Below are 25,088 nucleotides of genomic sequence, written 5' to 3'. Positions count from 1 at the left end.
AAGAAACATGTATTAAGTGTGCTTAAATTACAAGGAACAGTGCGAGGCACTGGGGCTCCCAAGAGACAAAGGAGAATAGGAAATAATCTCTACCTTTGAAGTAGTCTAGTGGATTTTATCACTCTTTTTAGTGGTAAGACAAGAATTAAAAAATGTTCTTTTCTCCTCTTGTCCCTCCTTCCCTGTAATCACGCAAAATGCTGGAAATATATTGGAATTCCTTTCTAATTCTTCTCCCCCTCACTTGGAGAGTACTAATACTTGGGGAGCTCAGTAACTCTCCATCAGGCCTAGACCGGCAGGCCTTAGGCCAGGACCAAGACTCAACGTGCTTTCCTTGGGCCCCTGGCGCCTTGTGTAGGTTCTTGGACCTCTCAGATGCTGTTATGACTGTGGTTTCCGGCTTCCTGAGTTCTCATATTCAGCTTGGTGCTGCAGATATCATACTCCAGTTCCTGCTTTGGAGACTGACATACTCAAGTTTGGTGTTACTCTGAGTACATGGAGTCTGTGGATCTCAGCTAAGGGATTTGCTTTACTGTTTTAGTTTTCCTCCTTTCCCTTACCTGGGTGTAAATGCCTTAGGTTACATAAGTGTAGAGTATAAAGCTTTGTTGGGTAGAAGCTAAGAGAGATCATTTTTCTAATTGAATATCCTATCTCATGTTAGGTCTTTAGTTCTGCTTCTGTTTAGCTAGAGATGTTTTGAACACTCCAGACAACAAGTCCAGTAAGAAAGCAATCAGAAAATTTATGCAGAACTTAATGGTTTACAGTACATTTTCTCGTGTTATTTAAATTAAATGTGGTAATTCTATGAGGGTAGATATCCCATTTTTAGAGTTGAAGAAAAGTGATGCTTAGGGAGAGAAACGACTCTTCCTTGCAGATATTGAATACCTCCTATACTATTGTAAACCTTGTGTATGCAGAGTTTAATTGTGGAGCTATCCTTTTATGGGTTGGGACCACAGTTCTTAAATTGTTAGATTCTCAGCAATAGATTATACTCTCTGGAACTGAGACTACTATACAGTTAATCTTTTCACTCATTCATTTAATCGGAACTTCAGTTAAATGTCTATGCTGTTTAAGGACAGGCTTTATCTAAGAAAGAATTGGGAGGTTAAGACTAACTACTAATGAGATGCTGGGAGGATCTTAAGGCAGAAATGTGGATGCTGCCAAGGAGGCAGTGGTAAGATCTGGGCTTTAGACTAGAACTTTGCAAATAGGAGTTCTATGGCTAGCTAGCAGTCAGTGAAGGTTCAGTTTGGAAATTAGCAAGCTAGGTTTCTGCAGGTGTTTTTAATTAGAAAGAGTTTAACTCCCAAGGTACTTTATTCATATCTGTACCTTTATTTTTACCCGGCCAGCATCAATTTTCTCCTCTGTTTCCATTTGGGGGGATACTCTTTTCTTTTTTAAAAGATTTTATTTATTTATTTTTTTTGAGAGAGAAGAAGGGAAGGAGAGGGAGAGAAACATCGATTGGTTGCCTCTCATGCTCCCAAGCAGGGACCTGGCTCACAACCAAGGCATGTATCCTGACGGGAAACTGAACCTGTGACCCTTTGCTTCATAAGCCCGCACTCAATCCACTCCACACCAGCCAGGGCTTTTGGGGGATAATTTTAGGGAGAGATTGTTTCTCTGTTCTACCCTTGCCAGCCTAGACTTTACCATGTGACATTAGATTGACCAATCAACCACAGCTCCTGGCCAATACTTAAATGGATTGTTGATGTTCTGGGCCCCAACAACATATTCGTTTACATTTTTCTTTTGCTTGTACTTGCAACAGTGTCTGTGCTGGTGCTTGTAACAGACAAGAAGAATTTTGACTTACAAGTTGTGGCAATTTCTTTACCAGGCTATAAGCTCCTTGAAAGCAGGGCCTAAACTTTATTGCGCTCTTTTTCTTTGGTGCCCAACTTAACCCCAGTCTCAATACATGCAGGTCAAATAATGAAGAAACATGTTATATTTATACGGAGCTACAGAGTTTGGGATTCTTGAGATTACTGTGGTTGTGGGGCAAAAAATTCTGTACATACCACCACAGTCACTAACAGTTGAGCAACATCATCTTAATGGAAACTAGGGAGTCCTGGGAAGGTCTGTTTCTCCTGTATTTGAGTACTTGGCAACATTCATGCTGGTGGTTCTGGTCCTCAAATTCCTGAAGTTTTTAATTTTTTATTTGAATATGGAATACCACTAATTTTCATGTTATCTTTGGGCAGGGATCATACTGATCTTCTCTGTATAACATTTGTGTACGTGCTTCAGAAGTGAGCACAGTGGAAGCTCTTGTCTCTGGTTTCCCAGAACCTCTTTCTAAGCACTGCCCTCTGTCCTACTTCAGCTGAGGTAGTGTGCCCTCTTCGGTCTTCTGTCCTGATATGAAAAGCACCTCCCCTATGGACTCAGGTCATGGAGACTCTACCAATTGTTTCCAATATTATTCTCTTTCCTTTCATCCTTTCTACAGAGACACATACAGCATCTATTATTTGTCAAGTTCTGAGAGTTCAGTAGGTACAAGATAGACCCTGACTCAAATTCAGGATATAGACAAATATGACCAAAGAACACACAAAGGAAATACTAACAAACTGTGTTGAAAATTGAAGTGATAAGGTAGACTGTAATTACCATGGTTGAGGTGTATGATAGAGGGAAAGACTTATAGATACTGTAGACAAAGAGGATTTCACTGAGAAGATGAACTGAGACCTACATGATGAAGAGTCAGCTTGGCAAAAAGAGAGAGCTTGTTAAATGGCCCAGCAGCGGCACAGAGCTTGGAAAGAGGCATGGAAACTGACAGAAAGTCAGTGTGGCTAGAGGATGGGCAGCATGGAGGATGCAGATAGATCGATTAGTTATTTTAATCAGGGCAGTGCCATGGTTAGATTTACGTTTTAAGAAGTAAAACCTGGCTGTTCTGTCATCTCTCTAATATAAAATCAAAGTTTTTATTGCCTTCTTAAATTACAAATGTTTAGCATTTCTTCTTGGGACTTTCCAAGTCCTATTGGGAAAACATCCCTGAACGTATTGGGGTAGGTGCAACTCCGCTCTTGGTCCCCGGAGGCAAAAAAACAGCTCCTCCTAACCCAAGCAATTGGAATCCTTTCCTAGGAGTTAATGAGACAAAGTGGAGGAGGAATTAGTACAAAGGCCCTGAGATAGAAAGGAACCTAGTTCGTTTGAGGACTTGAAAGCGGCTGAGAACTGGGGAAGCTGGATATGTGAGAATGTGAGAAGCAGATTAGGTCCATACTTTCAAGATCCTGGTAGATAGGTTTACTGTGAAGACCCCACTGATCTTAATCTGAAAAACAGTGAGAAACAGGCTTTGGGCAGGGGATGTCTGTGACTACATTTGCGTTTTGAAAGCTTCCATTGTCTGTGTGTGAAGACTGGATTGGAGGGGGGAATAGTAATGAAGAGGCTGAAAGGGACCACCATCATCTACGAGAGACGTGATGGTGGTCTATGCTGCGGTATTGCAACGGTATGGAGATAAGTGTAAGGCTTCAGGATGTATTCAGCAGGAAGAATTAACAGGTGATGGAGTGTCCAAACCCGGGCTTCGGGGTTACAGGTGAGTAGGCACTTCGAGCTCTAGATCAAGGGCGTCGGCCGGATTCCCGCGCCTCAGGGCAGTGGGCGTGGCCCGCCCGAGCCGTCGCCATGGTAGTCGGGTTGGGCGGGACCGAGGGCGGGGCAGCTGGGGCTCTGCGTCACTTGGTGGTGGCGGTGGTGCGTGTGTGTGGGGGGCGGGGGATACGCTAGGCGCGTCCCGAGGGTCACGTGGTGCGCAGCACGCAGAGTCCTTCTGTCGGTTGGTCCTGAAGCGGCGCAGCCGGAGCGGGGCTGTGAGGTGAGCTCGCGGTGAGGCGCGGTGAGGTGAAGCCGGCTGGTCGAAGCCGGGTCCGGGCAGGTCCGCGCCGGCGCGTGCCGTGCGAGCGGGGACGGTGACGGACGCCACCACCGCTGTGGTCCCCTGCCCGGCCCTGCTCCCCGCCTGGCCCGTCTCGCCCAGCCCGGAGGGAGGCCCGGGGACCGCTGCTGAGAGCGTGGCGGGCGTGCGAGCAGCGCCCAATCCCCAGGGCTCCCAACGGAGTGACGGCCGTTTAGGCCAATCAGCGCCGGCCGAGGGGGCTGGGCCACGGGGTGCGGGCCCGGGGCGCGGAGCGGGCCGTGTTGGGGGTTGGGGGTAAGCGCTAGGGCCAGAGCTTGAGTATTGTGGCCCCCGAGAGCTCCACCACTAGCTCCTCGTGTTGCCTTGTTCTTTAAGATTGCTTTAAAAAAAAATTTACTCCTTTATCCTATTCTGGGGAGCACACCCCTTTTCTCAAGCCCCCAACTATGGGAGTGTACCCTTTCTCTAGTTTTGAAAATGTGGGTGGGGCACCCCTTTTTTAAATTCCAGTCCTGAGGTTTATCTCAATTTCCAAAACCCCCTCAAACTGAGGATGTACCCCCTTTTCCAGGCCCCCCAAACTGGGAGGACACTTCCTTTTTCGAGGCTTCAATCTGAGTAAGCACTCCCTTTTTAAATTTGGAGCTTCGGCCTGTTAACGAGTCTCTCAAGTCTGGGGTCCAATAGCCAAAGTTTTGGGGCACTTACTTCCACAAATCCAGGGAAGACTTCTTTTCAGGCCCAAATCTGGCAACGTGCTTTCCAGAATTTCTTAAATTTAAGGGCCACTTCCTTTCCCCAACTTTTCAAATCTGAGGTGCACCTTATTTTCAGAGACTACCGAAAATGAGATCCAAATCCTGAAGATAAAGGTTACATATTGTCAATTACACAAACAAGGGAATTCGCTCCTTTTTCTAGTCGCTGTAGTTGGTTGCACCCTTTTTCATGAGTTTCCCAAACCGAATTATCTTACTTCCTGGGGGAGACTCATTGTCATATCTGAGAGTGTATTTGTTTCTTGTATTCCCCAAATGTACAGGATGCACCCCTTTTGGTTACAGTTTTCAGGGTGCAGCTGCTCCCTGATAACTTTTTGAATCTGGTAAGGTACATCTTTTTTTTGAGCCCTCTCATTCCCAGGCGATGGCCCATAGTTTTTGGGATTTTTCTGCTGTCCAAACATTTTGTTTCCTTAGTTTCCTTACATTTTTGGAGCCCCAGTTCCCTCTCTAGCTGCTCTCCCTTTCTAGTCAGTGCACCCATTTCCTCTTCCTTTGATGAATGAGTATCTTTGGCATAGTACTTTCTCTGCTACTGTGGCCTCTTTTTCCCTAAGCACACTTCCTACAGTCCACACCTCTTGAATTCCCCTTCCCCAAAGGCAGGATTCCCTCTCCTAAGGGGGTGCCTGCATGTTTTCTTTCCTGTGTCTACTCTATCTTTTATCCTTCTGCTTTCTGCTGAGTGGAACTCTTCTCTCTTGGTTTGCCCTGTCGCCAGGCATTTTTCTTGTTTGTAACTCTTTGGTCACTGCTCTGCTTAGTGGTGGCTCTACAGATTTTAACTTTCTTCCCCTAGAGCTGGAGGTAGCCTCAAGTCTAGGACTATCTGATGCCCCAAGTGCTGAGTTTAAACTGGGAATGAATCTCCTCTCACATCGTCGGTTATTCACAGGACTGTTAATCCTTCTGGTGGTTTGCTTCCTTTAACATTCTGGTTAGATGACTACTGTTTTCTCCTTTGCTTTATTTCCCTGAATTGGCGGGGGAAAAAACCCTCAGGAGATTCGTCCAGTCTTGCTTTCAGCTCAAAAACTTCCTCCCTACATTGGCTTTCTTTCCTTTTATCAAGAAAAGAGGTTGGTCATTTGGAGGAATCTCCTAGTCATTCTTTTTGTTCTTGTCCCTGGGGTGGGGGATGGAGCCTTATCTCTGCCCATCATCCTCTCATCCACCAAGCCATGCTCCCAACCCCACTTTAAAATCTACAAATATCTGGGATCTCTTGTCTCTTGAGAGCCTCTCAGTAGGTTCTTTCTTTTGTATTTGTCTGTCTTCCTGGAACTTACTCCGGGCTTCTCAGCCTAAACCCCTTAACGAGATTAATTTCTCCACAGCTGGAATTCCAAGTGCTTATGGGATAATGACACCTCTGACCTTTCTCCCTTTTGAGAAGTACTTGAGTGTGCAGCTGTATGAGGCCTCAGTGGGGGAGAGAGTTTGGGCCTGAGAAGCTACCCTGGCAGGACAAGGCAGGAAAAGACTGCATTTTTAGGACCACGTCCTTCTGAATCTCATTTGGATGTTTGCCAAGCACCTGCTTCTTATGGATGCTGGGGGGATTTAATGATTGATACTCCCAGGAACCTGTAGGAATTAATGGGGCTTGTGGAGAAGTGTTTGAACTGTGTTGGAGTTTGAATAAAATTAATCATTATTGTATTTTCAGAACAAGTAAACTGTTTTATATTATATTTCATGTTCATGAAAGCCCTAGAGCTAACTTGTGCTATTTCAGGATGTGAAATAGATCATATTTGATCATTTGGTCATTAGTAAGTACCAGATGAATTAAAAAACATTGGAGGTCTGTCTGAGTGAGCAGTACCTAATAAAATATGGTATACAGAAAGTGAACAGGTACTTTGTCTCTTTATTTGCCTGTTTGGTACTTTATCTATGTACTGTTATGTACAGTGCACCCAAAGGGTTCTATATCACTGCTTCTCAAACTTGAATGTGCGTATAAATCACTTGGGGATGGGGGTAGGCTGTCTTGCTATAATGCTGATTCTGATACAGTAGGTTTAGGGTGGGGGCTGAGTATCTGCATTTCTAATTCCCAAATGATGGTAATGTTATTGAATTACACTTCGAATAGTGAGGTTCTGTACACAAAGCCAAAGATATTGCTGTGAAAATGGGAAGGTGGTGGTTAGCCTTATGCTGGAGTATTATGTTCCATTTTCTCTTTATTCAGACACACGTCCCTTAAAGTTTGTACATGGCATGGTCCCTTTCTAAGGACTATTAGTTATACTGAAATATTGAAATTCTAGCTTTTAGCTTTTAAAACCATGGCTAAAACTTCTCCAGGAATTTGATTTTTATATATTTTGTCAAATGTGTTTATTGTTATTTTTTGTCTACCTTTTCCCAAAGCCTGAGCCTTCCCCTTCAAGTTCCATGACAGCTCACTTAATGGTTGTAGGCATGATAGTCCCCTTTGTGCATGTATTAAATCTTACTCAGTTTTCAACTCTGAGATGTCAAGGTGGTTTCTAGCTTTTTACTACTCTAAACAATGATTTCTGTACAAACACAACTAGCCCAACCATGATTATCTCCCTAAGATAAATTCGTAGATGTTACTGCTAGGCCAAGTTACATGCTTATTTAAGGATTTTAATGAATCCTGCCAAAATGACCTGCACAAAGGATGCACTAGTTTATACTCCCACTAGCAGTGTATTAAATGCCCTTTTTAAAAATGAAGTACGAAATGCTGCTCAATTTTTTCCTATTTCCCCTGAAAATTTATTGTTTCTTAAACTTGAAAAAAATTTTTTTCGTTGAATTTATTGGGGTGATATTGGTAACAATATTACGTAGGTTTCAGTTATACAACTCTGATATATCATCTGTATATTACATTGTGTGTTCACTACCCCAAGTCAAGTCTCCTTCCATCACCATTTATATTTTGTCAAATTTAAATGTTTAAATATAGATATTTCTTGCTTAAATATCAACATAATTCTTCACATAGAATCACTATATCATACTTTATAGCTGATAAAATAGCCAGTCTCTCTGGTTCCTCACCTGTCATCCCAACACGATGTGGAGTCTGAGATACCCCAAGTCAGCAGGGTCACAGGTTTTGAATTTTCCGAGGAGCCCTTAGTTTCCTAGGTTCTTGAAATGGGTCTGGGAAAGGCAGTGCCTGGACCTTGAATGGAAGCTGCTGGCTTATCCCTGTTCGGGAGCTTCACAATGGTGAATGCTGGTGGGAAAATGACCTCCTTTGATGTGGATTATGACATAGGATGTTCCGTCTCCTTTTATACTCAAATCTCTAGTCTATTTCTAAGCCTTAGTGGGTTTTTCCTTTCTGAATGTCTTAGGTCATCTGTACCTATTTCCCTGGCTGTCACCTGTCATGGCTTTTTCCCAATATGATCCTATTCCGGGCTTTAATCAGGACAAACCTGAATGACTAGACTATTTTGTGTCCTGGTTCACCTCTCACATGAAAGTCAGATCCTCTTCAGTCACAGATTTGATCTGGATTTGGCTATAGTCCCAGCTGTTCACTCACTGTGAGACCCCAGGCAAGTCACTTAATGCTGCTGGGCCTCATTGTCCCCATTTGTAAAGTGAGGGGCAGATTATCTCCAAGGTCTACCCTGCTCTGTGTCTTCCCTAGTACCTTGCTTAGAAACCCAGTGTCTCTGGGAGCTTGTTGTAGCAGATCTGATTTCTTCACGTGCTCCCTTGGGCAGGCTGCCAGTCATTCTCTTGTCCGAGCCACTTCTGCCACTGCCTCTTTTCTAGCAAAGGCAGCCAGCTTGTCCTTACACCCAACTTCAGCATTCTTCTGCCTCCATGTCCTCTTCCAGCTCCACACTTTATTTCATTCAAAACTGCCTAAATTTCTCAAAGAAGTCTTCCTTGAATTCTCTATTCAATGTTTGCTACTTCCGTGAATCACTAAGAGAGAGTCTGTAGTTTACATACAACATGTTTATTTTAAAACAGAGTTCTCTCATCTGATGTATATTTATTTATTTATTTAAAGGAAGAGGGGAGGAGGGGAGAGAAACATTGATGTGTGAGAGAGACAGCCATCGGTTGCCTCTCGCACGCCCCCAGCTGGGGACCTGGCCTGCAACCCAGGCATATGCCCTGACTGGAAATTGAACCGGCGACCTTTTGGTTCACTGGCTGGCACTCAGTCCACTGAGCCACACCAACAGGGCTTTATTTATTGATTTTAGGTATATATAGAGAGAGACAGACAGACATAGATTTGTTCTTTCACTTACTCATGCATTTATTGCTTGCTTCTTGTATGTGCCCTGACCGAGGATTGCACTTGCAACCTTGGTGTATTGGGATGACGCTCTAACCAGCTGAGCTACCTGGCCAGGGCCTGATGTATATTTAAAAAATGTTTTCCTCTCCTCTCCACCTCAGCTTTCTTTTTTGCTTTGAATTGGCAGTGAAGGTAGAATGAAATTTAGAAGTGAAGCAGGTACTTTGTCTTTGGCTGGAGCTTGGGGGAAATGAGATGTAATGCTTTTAACCCTCTTCTCTAAAGGTTTTCCATATCTGTGGGGAATCAGCTACCTGGTATTTCTTCCTGGATTTTAAAGATACTTAGCCTAGGCCAGTGTGACTCAATTGGTTGGTGTGTCGTCCTGTAAACTGAAAGGTCATGGGTTCGATATATGGTCAGGGCACATGCCCAGGTTGCAGTTTGGTTCAGGTAAGGGCGCATATGAGAGGCAACTGATTGATGTTTTCTCTTACATCGCTGTTTCTTTTCCTCTATCTTTCTCCCATCCCCTCTCTAAAATCAATAAGCATGTCCTCAGGTGGGGATTTAAAAAAAAAAAAATGCGCTAAAGGAACTTAGACTCCCTATCTGAAATTTGGAAGTGTATCCTAAGTGCTAACACCTTTTGATAATTACTTCCAAGTGTGCTTCATCTTAGAACACTCAGCCACAAAACTGCAGAGAAGAAATTAGTAAGGACAATGATAAGAAATCTAGATTTCAAATAACTTTATCACCGAATAAAACTAACAGTTATTTGAGAACACCTCAAATGCAGTTGCCTACAGTGCCTGGAAATTGGGGCTCAAAGCTATCTATCTATGTATAACCTCCTAACCTCCCTTCCTAAGCTTTCTAGGAAGTAACAGGGTAGAGGTAAGGGGGAGAGTTATACTTTTCTTGATAAGCATTTTTTAAAAAAATCCAAATTAAAATATGTCTTTAGCATCTCCTTGGTTATGTTAGGTTGTAAACTTGGAAAGAAAAAGGGAGGATGTTGTTTGTCCCTGTCCATCTCTCTCTGTAACTGCCCCTTTCAGATTGTTGACTGACTAATCTTGAAGCAATCTATTGAAAATTGAAACCCTGATTTGTAATGATGCTGTGACAACTTTGCTAGATCTTGGGCTAGGTGTCAAGCTGTCCTTTCCTTTCCTTGGCCAAATAATGGAAACAATGAGCTTGCAGAAATCCTGTAAAATTTCAGGAGCCTGGTATGAATCATCAAGCGTAAACAGTGCAGTTGTATGAAAGGGAGGTGGTGCCTGCCTGAATCAGTGGACTTTGGGGAAGGAGGGAGAGGGGGGCCAGGGGAAGAACTTAAAATGATCGTTTCATTTGATGAGAGCCTATCCCATGTCAGGAACATAATCCTAGGGTTTAAAAGGCTGACTCCCAGGAATCTTAGATGAATATTGGGGTTCTCTTTGTCCTAGTAGAGACCTGATTGTCAAGAGGTCTCTTTCTGCATGGAAGAGGGGCATAACTAGGTGGGTGGACCTGTTTTCTTGCTTTTACAGGTTCATAGACAGGTGTTGGGATTTCTAGGTTTTGGAAACCTGGTTGGAAATGTGGGCATTTTACAATAATAATAACTATAGCAAGCATTTTTTGGAGTACTCTATTGGATTTTATTGAATCTTTACAACTTATCTATTATCCTCATCTAATAGGTGATGAAAGTGAGAATAAGTAAGTTGCCTGAAGTGATTTGGCTAACTAGAGTCCAGGTTTCTTGGCCTATAATCCTGGTTCTCTTACATCTTCCCCTCTACCACTGCCTAACCCTCCTGCGACCCCCACCCCAGGTTCGAATAAGTCACCTTAATCACAGTAGCAAGCAAGCAGCATCCTGGAACCCAGGACTGAGGCATTGCTGAGAGAAGGGGTGGGTGGCCTTGCTGTCTCACCCCAGATTCCATTTCTGATCATGCAAACATCCCTTAATTGTAGAAGCTCAACTCTCAGCTCAGGCTGCCTTTCTTTCTTAAGGTTCCCGGGCACGGATGGTTTAGGCTGCTTGATTGCTCCATGGAGTGGTGAACGGTCTCCAGTGTGCTTTGTTCAGTGGGAAATTGGTCGTGCTGTGACCTATGTGAGAATTAGACATCTGTAATTCAGAAAGGCAAGAAGTTCAGGAGGCCACCTTTCATGCTCAGGCTGCATGGTATTTGGTGGTAGGAACCAGGATTTGGAGACACAATGCCTGAGCTTGAGATCCAGCATCTGTAACTTGTAACTTGGGCATGTGGCTTAAGCCTCTTCGGCCTTTCACTGTGACATGGGCTTTGGAGACAGATGTCTAGCATGGCAAGTTGCTTAACCTGTCTGGACCTCTGTTTCCACACTCAGGTATCATCATAACTGCCTTCCATTGATCATTGGAAGTGTCAGTAAATGTTACCCTTTTCCTACATTTCCTATTCTGTAAATGGGAATAAGAAAACCTAATTCATAAAGTTAGCAAAAGTTGGTGAACTGTGAAGAGTTGAGTGTATGTTACCATTATTTTTGTTTTGTTTCTCTCACAAAGTGTTTGTAAAATCCCCTCATGGACCTGTTTGTAGTTTCTATTTTACCCTTACATCAGTAGTATCTGTAAGAGAAAGACACTTAAATGTTTTCCCTCATTTTCATACTTAAGAAGGTAAGAGTACTGCCTTAATATCATTAGTGTTTAGATATCCCAAAGACCTTCTTTTTAAAAGCATTGTAAGTATAGTGGGTTTTGGAGGAGGTGCTGCTTTTCAAATTCTAGATCTTCCAATGAGCTGGTGATCACAGACAAGGTATTTGCTCTGAGCCTCCTTTCCCTCTCCTCTGTAAAATGGGATAATACTGCCAGCTTCTCTGCATTGTTGGGAATGAGATATTTGTCAAGGATTTAGCCTGTGGTAAAGACTCAGTAAATGTTAGCCATTTCCTGGTATTGATAATAAAGGCCAGGAATAAAAGTTAGTATTTAAGAATAAGGCAATACATTAATTGTTCAATAATTTATCTTTAAAACTTCATATGTAGTGAAAGGGTTGTAATTCAGGAAAATGTCTTTGGAGCCCTCATGGAGTAATGACTCCATCTCCAAATTGTTTTCCTTTGTAATATAATGATACCTCAAAGAATCCTGTATGCTTAGTCAGGTATGTTTAAAAAAAGAGTCAGTTGCCTGAAAGGAACCCACACAAACCCACTCCAAAGCTACTGACGTTTATAAACTGGAACCTCCTTGTGAAAGAATACAGTGTTTCTTCAGCCTCATGGGTGAAATTGTGGTCTGTCTTCATGTGGCTCATTCCCTGTGCTCTGCTTTCCTCTCCCTGCCCCCAAGTTGTAATAACAGTTCCAACATTTACCTGCAGATAGCACTTTTCAAAGAGTTTTTAAATTATTTCCTTGAATCCCTACATCCTTTCGGCTAGGTGGGTAGGGGTGGGGTGGGTGATATTGGTCTCTCTCCTGTTTTTATTCCCATTTTGTCAGTGGGGAAGCTGAGGGTTATCTTTAACAAGCATCTGACCACCATGTAAGGGTACTGCTTGTTAGATGCTTGGGGTGCCTATGAGGAGTTAAATGCCTATGGAGGAGTTGGCTCAGAAAGAGGCAATTTCAGGGTAGAGCCCTGCCTGCTGTGGCCCAGAGGACAGGCCAGGCTGCCATGGGAGAATTTTGAGTGAGCCCCTGGCCTAGTAAGCTTTTCAGGCTGGTGCTAATGGTTAAGCCCTTGAAGGCCTAGGCAGAGGAAACAGCTTGTTTGAGCAAAGGTCTGGAGGTTGGTACTACAAGGAGTCTAGGTGTGTGGGCTGCAAGAGCAATAATAACCTTGAAAGCTTATTGTGTGCCAGTCTCTGTGCTAAGTAATTTTTTTCTTCATGATACTTGTATGTGACGGTGCTGGTACTATCCCCTTCTTTTACAGATGAAGCTGAGGCTCAAGGAGGAAATGACTTGTTCAGAGTTTATCTGGAAATGGTGGAGCTGGGATACACATCACTCTCACTCCAGAGTCCTGGCTCATAACCATGTACCACTGCCCCGCTGATAACCTTGCCTGCTTCCCTCCTTTTAAGCTCCCATTGAGTTTGCTTTGGTCATAAAGGCTAACTCACTGACAGCCTTGATGCCACACGGAATAGCTTAAACTCAGTTCTGTAGGGAAACTGCAGAACTGCTTTTATTTACATTGAGATATCGTTGACATGTAACCCGAACTGTTTTATTTATTTTATTTTTATTTTAAAATATATACATGGTATTTTAACAAAACATACACAATAAATTTTACTTGAAATTAACCAATTAACCAAAGAAGTAACCTGAACTATTTTTTATTTTTAAATTAATATTTTATTGATTATGGTATTACAGTTGTCCCAATTTTCCCCCCATTGCCCCATTCCACCTAGCACTGCCTCCCCACCACTCTCAGGCAATCCCCACACCACTGTAACCTGAACTATTTTAAACAGAGGTATCTTACGATCAGATTTGTGTGTTAGAAATACCACCGTAGTAGCAGTGAGGAAGATTAGAAACAGTGTAGTAGTTGACTGTAGAGTCAGACTACGTGGGTTTAATTCCTTGCCCCAATACTTGCTAGCTTTGTCATTTGAGCAACTTACTTTCTGAACCTTAGTTTTTTTCATCTATAAAATAGGAATAATAATAATCCTTATTACGAACCTGTGAGGTAGGTGCTAAATGAGATGATGTATAAGTACTTAGAATAGTGTCTGCTGTAAAATAGACAGTCAGATGCCAGTTTATAAGAGTATTGATTTGGATTTGGGGAAGGTGTGTCTGAAGGCTTTGGGCTCCGCCATAAACTTGCAGTAATTAGATTAGAACTGATTGGGGAGGGGTCTGAACTGGGCAGTCACCCAGAAATGGGAGAGACCTAGAAGTAGGTGTTATAAAGAGTGCCTGAGAATGGGAAGCAAGGGCCATGCCCATGTTTCTAGCTTGACACATTGGCCAATCTTGGGGCCTTAAACTGCGATGAGGAGAAAAGGAGAAGGAACTTGTAAGGGTAAGATCATTAGCTCGGTGAAGTTGAGTAATGTGCCAAAGGTCATTCAGCAAATATATTCTGGAGCCAAGCCTGGACACTAGGCCCTTTCCACCACTTCTGGGATTTCCACTGATTTAACCAACTCATTCTCAGTACTTTGAAATGGGTAAACTCAGTGTGTGTTTGCTGTCTGTCTGATCCCCCCCCCCCCGCCCCCACCCTTTGGTCTGTCTGAATTTTAATTGTGGAAGGAAACACTACATTCTTGGAGAAAGCATTTCAAGTATCTGGGAAGCGGGTAATGGAATTTTTTGGCCTATTTCTTTCCTTTCTTCCTTCTTCCCTGACCTCCCCTTTGCTTCCTTCCATAGCCCCTCAAGTAAAAGAAACTAATTCAGCTCTTTTTTTAATTTTCAGAAAGAGGGGAAAGGGAGGGAGAAAAAGAGGGAGAGAAACATCCGTCAGCTGCCTCTTGCACGCCCCCAAATGGGGACCTGGTACTTAACCCAGGCATGCGCCCTGACCAGGAAATGAATTGTCAATCTTTTGGTGCACATGCAATCCACTGAGCCATACCGGCCAGGGCCTCTTTTTTTTTTTTTTTTAAATTGGTTTTAGAGAGAGAGAAGGGAGAGGGAAACTTTTTTTTTGTTGTTTTGCTTATTTATGCATTAATTGGTTGATTCTCATATGTGCACTGACTGGGGATCAAACCCGCACTATTGTCATAACTGGATAATGCTTTGACCAACTGAGCTACTCATCCAGGGCTAGAGCCCTTTCTAACAGCCTTATCAAAATTGTCCTCCTATGTCTCTGATTCACATTATTTTGTTGTTTTCTTTTCCAACAATATTTATCCTGCTGGAAATTATTGTCTTTGCATCTGTGTTTATCTTATATTTTGCCTGCCTTCCCCACTAAAGAACAGGATTGAGGTTGTTTCATCTTTCCTTTCACTATTTCCACACATAGCAGGCACTTAGGACTGAATGAAGAAGGCCTAAAGATTTAAGCATGTGTTTCTTTCCTTTTTAAAATTAAAAAAAAATTTTTTTTTTAATTTTTAGAGAGTGAGGGAGGAAAGGGGGGAGGAGAGAAAGACACACACAGACAGACAGACAGACACTGATTTGTTGTTCCACTTATTTATGCATTGATTGGTTGCTTCTTGTATGTGGCCTGACCTGGGGATCAAACTTGCAACTTTGATGTATTGGAGCGATGCTCTAACCAACTGAGCTGCCCGGCCGGGGCTAAGCATGTCTTTTACTTGAAGTGCCCTTTAATTGAAAAGGGGTGGCATTAAGTTTAAACGATACTATCACCCTTTAATGGATGTTGAATGCAAGCCTGGTGATAAGCAATATTAGGTTTACCAAAGCCTGCTCTGTAGTTTCTGGTGATTGACATTCGTTCCTCAAGTGTCTCAGAGCTTATTTTCCCCTAATCCTGTCTCGGAGCTGACTAGTTGAAATATCTTGTTCCATACGTGTATCACTTTAATTCTTTATTATTTTGAGTCCTCAGTCCCTTCTCCCCAGAGCACAATGGAGTTGTTGAGGGCAGGACATCTAGTTACTATGACTACAGTACTCTTTCACTTCTCCCAAAATAAAACCTAAAGTCCTTATCAGTACATCATTAACTGTAAATGTATTATGAATTCTGAAAATTCTGATGCGAAAGAGGGGCTTTAGAGATTTTTCTCTCAACTAATCTTTATAAATGGCCCCGATGTGCAATAGGGGCCATTAATCCTCATTTGATGAATTAGGGAAGAGAACTCAAAGATGTACCTCACAAAGAAACATGGTAGTGATTGAGAATCTGAAGCTACAGGGCTTCAATTCAAATCCTGATGTAGCCCCTTACTATTCAGTATATGGGTGTCGTAGGGTGTCCCTAGTTTTTCTCTGTTCCTGTTTTTTACTCACCTTTACAATGAGGATTAATGGTGCTTAACCTCTGTGGTGGTTGTATTACCATTATAAATGTTTTTTATGTAGGTCTTGTGAGTCTGCATAAGGGTATTTTATATCTACTCCCCTTTTGTAAGGTTAGTTCACATCCTTGCCATTTTAGCAGCATTCTTTATTTCGTTTATTAGGCATCTGTTGAGCATCAGCCATTCTTTATCCTAATACTAGGTTTTGCTTAATTATTTTCTTGTTCTTAAACATGTGAACTATATCTAGTTTCCCCAGAATTGTATGTAAAGAGCCATAGCTTTATCCTCATTTTCACGAATGATTTATTTTTATCCTGGGCTGTATTCCGCAGATGAAAAATTACTGAATCCAAGTGTATAAGCAGTTTTACAGCTTGTTCCTTGCTTCCAGATTGAGGTATAAAATGATGGCTGTAGTCAGGGCCCTAGGCAATGGTTCGAGTGTTCTAGTTTCTCCACAGAGCTGGGCCCTCTTAGCCTTTTTAGGTTTTGTCCTTTCTCAAAAATTGAATATTTCTGCTTGTTACATAATGAAGGGATAATTTTAACACATCATTTGAAAAGCATCCAATTGCTAAATTTTCTTAAATTATGTTTATATCTAAAAGCATGAATATAAGCATAGCAACAAGTTCTTTGGCAGAGCAAAGAGGAAGGGCCTTTCAGAAATGGTTTGTCTACTTCTGGGAAAATCCTGTTAACTATGCTAAGAGAAATGTCTCCTTTCTTGGGGGACCTTGAAAGCTGCTAGACCCTCTATATCTCATTCTCCTTTCTGCACACATCATATTTAATTTAAATATATCATTTGGGGGTTTTAAAGATCCAGTAAGATAGTATAAGAATGAAAGGATTTTGTATATTTAAAAAATGCTTTTAAAAAATAAAAATAGCCCCAGCTGATGTGGCTGAATGGATTGAGTGTTGGCCTGTGAACCAAAAGGGTGCCAGTTCGATTTCCAGTCAGGGCACATGCCTGGGTTGCGGGCCAGGTCCCCATTTGGTGGCGTGGAAGATGCAACTGATCGATGTATCTCTCACACATCAATGTTTCTCTCCTCTTTCTTCCTCCTTTTCCCTCTCTCTAAAAATAAATAAAATCTGAAAAAATAGAAAGCAATATAAATAATCCAGAATTAAAATTTTCCCAACTAGATAATCCCTGAAAGTACATTTTTTAAATTTAGTATTATTTTGTATTCGTTTCAGTTGTACAGCATAGTGGTTAGACAATCATACAATTATATACTTTACAAACTATTCTCCCTGGTGTTTCCAGTACCCAGCTGGCACCATACATAGTTACTACAGTTTTTTTAAAACTTAATCTTTTTTTTTTTTCCCCCCCCAAGGGCTGTCAGGCTACAAACCATTCTTAGTGCCCACCGTTCTGGGCACTGAGCGTGGAAATAGCCTCTTCCTCTCTGCCCTGGCGTCACAGGTGCAGCACAGCAGCCGCGTCTGTGGTGCCGGCGGATGCGCACCTGCAGGGCAGCAAAACTTAATCTTTATTGTATTTTTTCCATTACTATTTAGTCCCCATATACTCCCCTCCCACCAGTGCAATATTATTGACTGTATTTCCTATGCTGTACTGGAAGTGCATTCTTTGAAAAAAAAAAAGTATTTTATTTATTTTTAGAGAGGGGGAAGGGAGGGAGAAAGAGGAGGAAACATGCTGTGCAAGAGAAACATTGTTTGGCTGCCTCTCACATGTCTCCCACCTGCCTCTGCCTGGTCCACAACCCAGGCTTGTGTCTTGACTGGGAATTGAACCAGCAACCTTTGAGGCCACAGGCCGGTGCTCAGTTCACTGAGCACACCAGCCAGAGCCATGGAAATACACTCTTAGGTTAGAAAATTATAACAATACAGAAAGGTAAAAAATGAAACGTCAAATTTTCATGCTCTGTTCTCATTTAAAGCAACTACTTAGTTTCTTAGTTTCTTCCAAGAAATAATTTTATGTATCTGCTATAATAGATCTGTCTATATTTATGTCTATTTGTTTATATTAAAGGGATAATACCATACACAGCCCTGTACACCATACCTTTTTTACTTGACTATATATTGAGATGACTTCATATTGGCATCTACAGATTGCCATTATTCCTTTTGATAGCTGTGTAATATTATAGTGATGAACCATAATTCATTTAACTAGGCCTCTTGACACATGATTTCATTGCAGAAATTGGAGAGCTGTTTTGTTCATCCTTACAGGTAATTTGGCAGAATCTGGGGAATGTATCTTTAGGATAAGTTGCTGGCAGTGGGATTGCTGCTGGGTTGCAGGTATGTGTACTTTTGTAGATAGCGCCAAGTTGCTTTTAGAAAAGCTTTTCCAATTTGTGCTTCTACCAACAGTATATAAGCAGCTTCTTTTCTCCTCATCCCTGTAAACAGAGGGTATCCTCCCTGAGTTTCGCTGAGAAGTGGAAAAATTGTTTTTTTGAGTTACATTTTTTTTTAATTTAGGGTGAGGTTATATTACATATTTATTAGACATTTGTACTGTTCTCCCCCTTCTGCCAGTTCTTATACTTTGCCCATTTTTAATTGTTTTTTTAATCCTCACCTGAGGATATTTTTTATTATTATTGATTTCAGAGAGAGAGGAAGGGAGAGAGAGGGAGTGGAGCTGGGAGTGGGGAGGAGAGCAACGTTGATATGAAAGATAAACATCGATTGGTCACCTCCTGTATGTGCCCCAACTGGGGGATTTAACTTGTAACCCAGGTATGTGCTCTGACCGAGAAGCAAATCTGCAGCCTTTTTGGTGTACAGGACAATGTTCCAACCAACTGAGCCACCGGGCCAGGTACTCTTTGCCTATTATTTTTCCCCTTAAGGTTATTTATTTATTTTTAGAGAGAGCGGAAGAGAGGGAGACAGAGGGAGAGAAACATCGATGTGTGAGACAAACATTGATTGGTTGCCTCTTGCATGCCCCTAACCAGGGACAGAAACCACAACCCAGACATGTGCGCTGACTGGGAATTGAACTGGAGACATTTTGGTTCATAGGCTGGCAGTCAATCCACTGAGCTACGCCAGTCAGGGCACACTTTGCCCATTTTTAAGTGAGTTTGATCTTTTTGTTCTTGGTTTGTATGCACTCTTTGTTAATAAAGTAAGTTAGCTCTTTGTTATATGTGTTGCAGTTATTCTCGTTTGTCATTTGTGAATTTCACAGTGTACATTTAAAATTTTCATTATTACCGTTGATACAGGGGCATTGATTGTGAATACAGTATTTAAGGAAATAAACTAGGCTTTCTGTCTTCTGTATGGGAGCAGTGGGCTCCCGTTCTAGGGAAATTTGAGTGTAAAGGAGTAATTTGAAGTCTTGCCAAGGTCTTTAAAGTGGAATCTTAATGTAAATACAGATTGCATCATATTTTTTTTCTTCTTAGTTTTCCTCAGTGTCCTATTGAACATATTTCCTTTTCCTGTTATTCAGGAAGCTGAAGATTTTTGGAAGAAAAGCTAAAGCCCTGAAGAATGGATAAGCTAAAAGCTGTAGAATCTTAGCCTTCTTGTATCTTGAGAAAAATTTGTGTCTAAAACTAAATGTGAGGGCCCTGGCTGGTGTGGCTTAGTGGATTCAGTTCTGGCCTGCAAACCAAAGGGTCTCTGGTTCAGTTCCCAGTCAGGGCACATGCCTGGGTTACAGGCCAGGTTCCCAGTGGGGACGCAAGAGAGGCAGCCACACATTGATGTTTCTCTCCCTCTCTTTCTCCTTTCCTTCCCCTCTGTCTAAAAATAAATAAAATCTTTATAAAGAAAACCAAAAAACTGAATGTGAGAAGTAAAAATGTACTTCTTACGTAATTTAAACAAATTTCTGTTTCTGTCTTGAACGCTTTTTTGTTAGCAGGTGTTGTCAAATTAAATTGAGACTTTCAGATAATTTTCCAGGTGTCCCTCCCCTTGCTCTTTTTTAGAACTTGTTCATCTCTTCTCAGAGATGTTTGTGTTTGTCTCCCTGGTTGGACTGAAGTAGGGACTAAGTTGGATTAAGAAAAAAAAATTATTTATTTTTAGAAGTGGGGAGGGAGAAAGAGGGAGAGAAACATCAGTGTGTGAGAGATGCAGTTATCATTGCCTCCAGCTCGTCCCCAGTGGATGGCTGACAGCCCAGGCATGTGCCTGGACCGGGAACCGAACCGGCAATGTATCGGTCCACAGGCCAGTGCTCAGTCCACTGAGCCACACCAGGCAGGGCTGAGTTGGATTTCTTATTTCTAATTTCCAACACAATGACTTACTAAGAGTACTCACTAATTGTTCGTTCAATGAATTAATGTGAAATTTGAAAACAAACTCTGACATCCCAAAAAGAGTGGAGGGAAGATTGAGGAGGGGACATGAAAGCCAGATTAGTCCTTAGTCTTGTTCTGTGTAATACTGGAGAGTAAAACTTCAGACAAATTGGTCAGTTAAAATCAAGCAGGTTTTAGTTCACTATAAGGAAGACCTGACAATTTAGGCTCCAGAGGAATTGTTTTCCTTGAGCTATTGGGAGTAATTTGCTCATCTTTACTCATTCACTGCCTTGTTCCCACACTCCTGTATTTTAATGGACAGTGTCCTGGGGTACTTGGGGCAGGAGAGTTGTGTGATAAAAGTATTAATTCAGAAATCAAGCAGACCTGGGCTATTGTTCTAAGGCATGACACTTAGCACCTGAACCTTAGCCAAATAACTTTAAGCCTTATTTTGTGATAATAGAATTATTAATATTTACCAATTATATAGTCCTTATTTTGTACTAGTCCCATGCTCCTTAAATGAATTATCTCATTAATTCTCTCACATGCACTGCCGACAGATAGGTACTATTATCATCACCATCCCCATTTCAGTTCAGTGAGTGTTCAGTGCCACTCTGCCTTTCTTCTTATTTGGCACCATATTTTCATATATCTGGGAACCAAGATATTAATCTGAATATTACTTGGTACCCGTAAGGTCAGAGATGAAAAGATAATTTGATGTTGTATTTTAGGCAGGCCAAAGTGAGGACTTCTACTGATTGGTTTACTTATATGAGATGATGTTTTATTTTTACAGAGTATATTAGGTAAGCCAGTCAAACCTCTTAACTCCCTTTCCTAGGTAGGGTTCATATGAAACATTCCTGCTTAACAGCTTTTCAGTTGACTACTAGGTTTCAGCTTCTTTAATTACAACTGTCTACCATTCCTGACTTGGTTTAATTTGCTTTGTATGCTTCCCAATATCAGACCTGTGGAATGGATTGGTTAATAGCTTATCCTTCATATTATACCTCTTTTTTTTTCCTATAGAAAGCTTCTGTTGTGAAAAATTTTATAAATTTAGGAAACTTTACGAGGAAAAGGACAGTCACCTACAGCCTGTTTTTTCCTTCTAGTTTTTTTTTTTAATGCACATGAGTTTTAATGTGAGCTCAAATTGGTATAATTTTGAATCCTGCCTTTTCATGTAATATATTGCAAGCAAATTCTTTTAACATGTGATAGTATTACACATCAGATATGAGAACCAATTCTGATTTTTCAGCATTCTTCCGTTGCAGAGATTGTCCTCCTGGTATGAGGCAGGTTAGGCATTGCAGGCTATTGAGATCCAAAGTTTAGTGGTAAAGAATTTCTTTAGGGGTAGCTTCCTCTATGGGGGTGGCCTGCTCAAATGCCTTGAGAGCTCAAGAGTGGCTCCATTTCCATCAAAACCATCAATAGTCCCTAAAAATAGATTTTACTTATATAGAAAATGACTGCCAATCCCAGTACCCAAAGGCTTGATAAAGAGTTACTTAGGAAAATATATTGTTAGAGTGGACTCAAGAAGAAGTAGAAAATATAAATATATCCAAGAAAGTATACATCTTTATTTTTCTTTAATAGATCTTTACTTAAAAAGCTGGTCTGCTAACTTAGTGTTGTCCATCAATACGGGGAGCAGAAACCTTCATAGACGTCACAGTCTTTTTGCTCAGGGGCCGCCTTTGTGGGAGTCTTAGCAGCAGTCACTGCTGTCTTCCTGTCTTTTTAGATTCTTGCTTAGCCTTTTTTGCTCCCTTGACAGTCCTGATAGCTTGTTCTCTTTGAGCTTTCCTAACTTCAGGTTTCTAATTCTTCTTGGCCATTATATCAGCAAGAGATGCATCTGTGATGGCCCTCTGGAATTTGACGGCACAGCAGGTTCTTTTCTTTTGAATTTCTTCCAGCTGTCCCATTTTGTGCTTTTTTCTGTAGAGGACAGTCCAGCTTATCTGTCGAGGATTCCTCTTGGAAAGGAATGCTGACTTGCATTTTGCATTAAGAAATTGGAAAGCCATGCCCTGGCTGGTGTGGCTTAGTTGGTTGGGCACCATCCCACAAAGTGAAAGGTCGTTGGTTCGATTTCCGGTCAGGGCACATGCTTGGGTTACAGGTTCTGTCCCAGGTTGGGGCATGTACAAGAGGCAATGGATCGATGTTTCTCAACTTTGATGTTTCTTTTCCTCTACTCCCTTCCCCTCTGAATGAATGAATGAATGAATGAATGGATGGATGAATGAAAGAAAGAAAGAAAAGAAATTGGAAAACCTTAATGCATTTTGCATTAAGAAATTGGAAAACCTGTTGGTCCTGGTATAGCACCTCTTGTGTTCAGGGTAGATCTTGTACCCACTGAAACTGCACAGCTTAACCTTCATGGCTGTGGCTGCTGGAAAGAAGGAAAGATGGTGAAGAGAAGTTAAATAGATCTTTCTTGTCCAGTCTTCCAAAAGTAGGGCCAGGAATCACTCTTTCAGCTTTTGTTTGCATCCTTTGTAGCCCTAAACATTCACAGCAGTTACAGCTTGCGGTTGCCTCATTTATCTGTTCACCGGTTACATTTTGTCCTTGCCCAAAGGAATGGAGGCTTCATGAGGGCAGGCTTTGTGGCTCTTTGGTCCCGTTTTTCTAAAAAGTCTGTGTTCAGATATTTGGTGACTATTTCTGCAAATGATTAAATATAACCCTGAGAGCAATTAATTGTTTTCTTGGAGTTCTGAGGGGTCCCTTTTTAGGTAAGTCCTTTCTCTTCACAGTTCCAGAGACTACAGGATGTGGCATAATAGAGAAGGAACCAGTGGAGGGAGGACATGCCTGTGTTAGGATGAGGGCAGGAGTGAAAGAGGGTGCAGACAGGGGTTTTTTTGTTGTTTTTAATTTTTAAAAGTTTTATTAAATTTATTAGGGTGACATTGGTTAATAGGGTCAAGCAGACAGGGTTTCCTGAAGCTTTGTGTTTTGCATAATGCCTGTTTGTCTTTTATGTGTAGTGAATGATGCTACACTCTGGGCAGACTTTGCCTAAGTTTCATAAATATTTAATTGGCTTTTTCAGGAGAATAAAGGCAGCCCCGTTGATGACTGAAAATGACAAAGCATCCACCTAACAGACGAGGAATCAGCTTTGAAGTGGGAGCCCAGTTGGAAGCCCGGGACCGATTAAAAAACTGGTACTTTTACATTTTTCTGTTAATTAAATCCCTTCAGTAAAGGACTCTTGCCAGCACTGATAAAGAGGGGTAGTCTGGGCTTTTCCGTATTGTTTTCCTGCTCCCTGACTCTTGAAGGTGGAAGGAGACTTAAGTCTAGAGCCGTGGGACTGTCCTTTCTCTTTGGTGCCAGGGACCCTTGTGTAGAGAGACCATTCTGTGACCTCTTGTTTATGTATGTTTCCCCTTCCTGCCTCTGCATCTAAAGGAGTTAAGAGAAAAAGAAGCATTAAGTGGCTACAGGGAAGGGAAGAGTTAATAGTGGCATTTCTTTTGCTTTTGGCTGCCTGTCTGGAAGAGGAGAAGAAAGATCAGGGATGGAAGAATGAAGAAAAGGGGTTGAATCAGAACAGCTATTGTGTTGTGATCAACCCCTCCTGTTTTCTGGGTATGTTGTGTAGTTGAAATTTAATTGTCATACTGTAGGGGCGATTAGATTCAGAAGCTAAGGGATTTTAGTATTTGTCATTGACTTGTGACCTCTGGCAGGTAATTAGCTGCTTTGAGCATCAGCTTCATCTATAAATGTGGGTGATAGTGTTGACCTCACAGGGTTTTTTCTGACAGTCAAATTATAGGATACGTGGGGAAAGGCCTTATAAACTATAAAATGATGATGGTTGTTGAGGACATTCTAGAATTTGTTTGTTAATTCTCAAGGTGAAGGTGGGGGTTTCAGAACTCAAATCTTTTCTGAGTTTTTATAAGGAAGAGTGTAGCCTTTTAGGGGGTTACCTCAAAATAGGCTGCCCAGTTTTGGGGGTGGCAGAAAAGAAGACAGGGGAAGAGAAGCAGGGAAATAGCTAGGGCAGAAAATGTCTCTGCTGCCTTTTGGGGCTGGGAGATTTGATGTATGAATTAGAGAGGCTTTGAACACCTAGTTGTTTTTAGGCTGTTTGTATTACCTGTAATGATTTCTCTTTTTTGGTTTCCCTCAGTATCTTTTTAAAGCAGCTTTAATAAAGTGAAAGAATTAACTCTTTTTAAACTTTATTTTCTGCAAAGTCAGTCAACAAGTGTTTGAGGGGGAAAGTATAAACGTTATTTTTGCATATTTGGAAACAGCAAGCACTTAGTTTGAGAAAACAAGAACTTAAAATAGTTGAATCAAAGGCAGTACCCAGCTACTTCTGTTTTAAAACAACTGTGATATTCTTTCTTAGCAACATTTCTTCCCTAAAAGCTATGATATAATACAGAATGTAGTAGCTCACTTGAAAGTGCTAGAATCAGAAGGTAAAGAACGCCATATGCCACCCCCCTTAACATTTCCTACTATACAATGATTTGGGTTTTGGGTTTGGTTTTTTTTTTGGTGCTTAATAAACCAAGCATTCATAGTAGCATTACATTCAACAGAAACATTTCTCGTACTTTGGGTTTAAGATCCTTGCCCCTCCAGTTCCAATGTTGTGACATCTAACTCTATCGTTGTAAATATTTCAGTCATTTGCCATATCTGCATGATGTTATCCTCAGACATTGAACAAATGCCCCATGGTTCATTGGGTTTCTGGCTAAAGTCTGGTACCTTGGCTCTGTCCTGCATGAATAAACAGGAGTTCAAGAGGCCCCAGTTCTTCTGCTGATTATTCTCCAGTTTTGCATTTTG

General features: G+C 41.6%; 1 protein-coding gene, 1 non-coding gene and 2 pseudogenes across 2 annotated transcripts in view; 1 reads left to right on the top strand and 3 right to left on the bottom strand.

Annotated features, from left to right (window-relative positions):
* Window positions 1-2,203: 2,203 nt before the first annotated feature.
* On the bottom strand, window positions 2,204-2,302 carry LOC129071031 (uncharacterized; annotated as a pseudogene).
* Window positions 2,303-3,798: 1,496 nt separating this feature from the next.
* Window positions 3,799-25,088, top strand: part of PHF20 (PHD finger protein 20) — a 102,845-nt gene continuing 81,555 nt past the window's right edge. Inside the window, exons 1-2 of the mRNA XM_054573821.1 lie at window positions 3,799-3,892; window positions 23,323-23,437. Of these exons, the coding sequence (XP_054429796.1) occupies window positions 23,355-23,437 (83 nt within the window). The 5' untranslated portion in view covers window positions 3,799-3,892; window positions 23,323-23,354. The remainder of the gene's footprint in view (window positions 3,893-23,322; window positions 23,438-25,088) is intronic.
* Window positions 17,310-17,453, bottom strand: LOC129070987 (small nucleolar RNA SNORA43). Its single transcript, XR_008529158.1, has one exon. It is a non-coding gene; the product is annotated as a small nucleolar RNA SNORA43 (small nucleolar RNA).
* Window positions 21,881-22,645, bottom strand: LOC129070920 (60S ribosomal protein L24-like; annotated as a pseudogene).

The sequence above is a fragment of the Pteronotus mesoamericanus genome, unplaced genomic scaffold, assembly GCF_021234165.1.
Source record: "Pteronotus mesoamericanus isolate MK-2021 breed Mesoamerican mustached bat unplaced genomic scaffold, CSHL_Meso_final contig_25, whole genome shotgun sequence".
Classification (NCBI taxonomy): Eukaryota; Metazoa; Chordata; class Mammalia; order Chiroptera; family Mormoopidae; genus Pteronotus; species Pteronotus mesoamericanus.
Note: the sequence above shows the minus strand (reverse complement) of the source record. Positions and strands in the feature narration are given on the sequence as shown.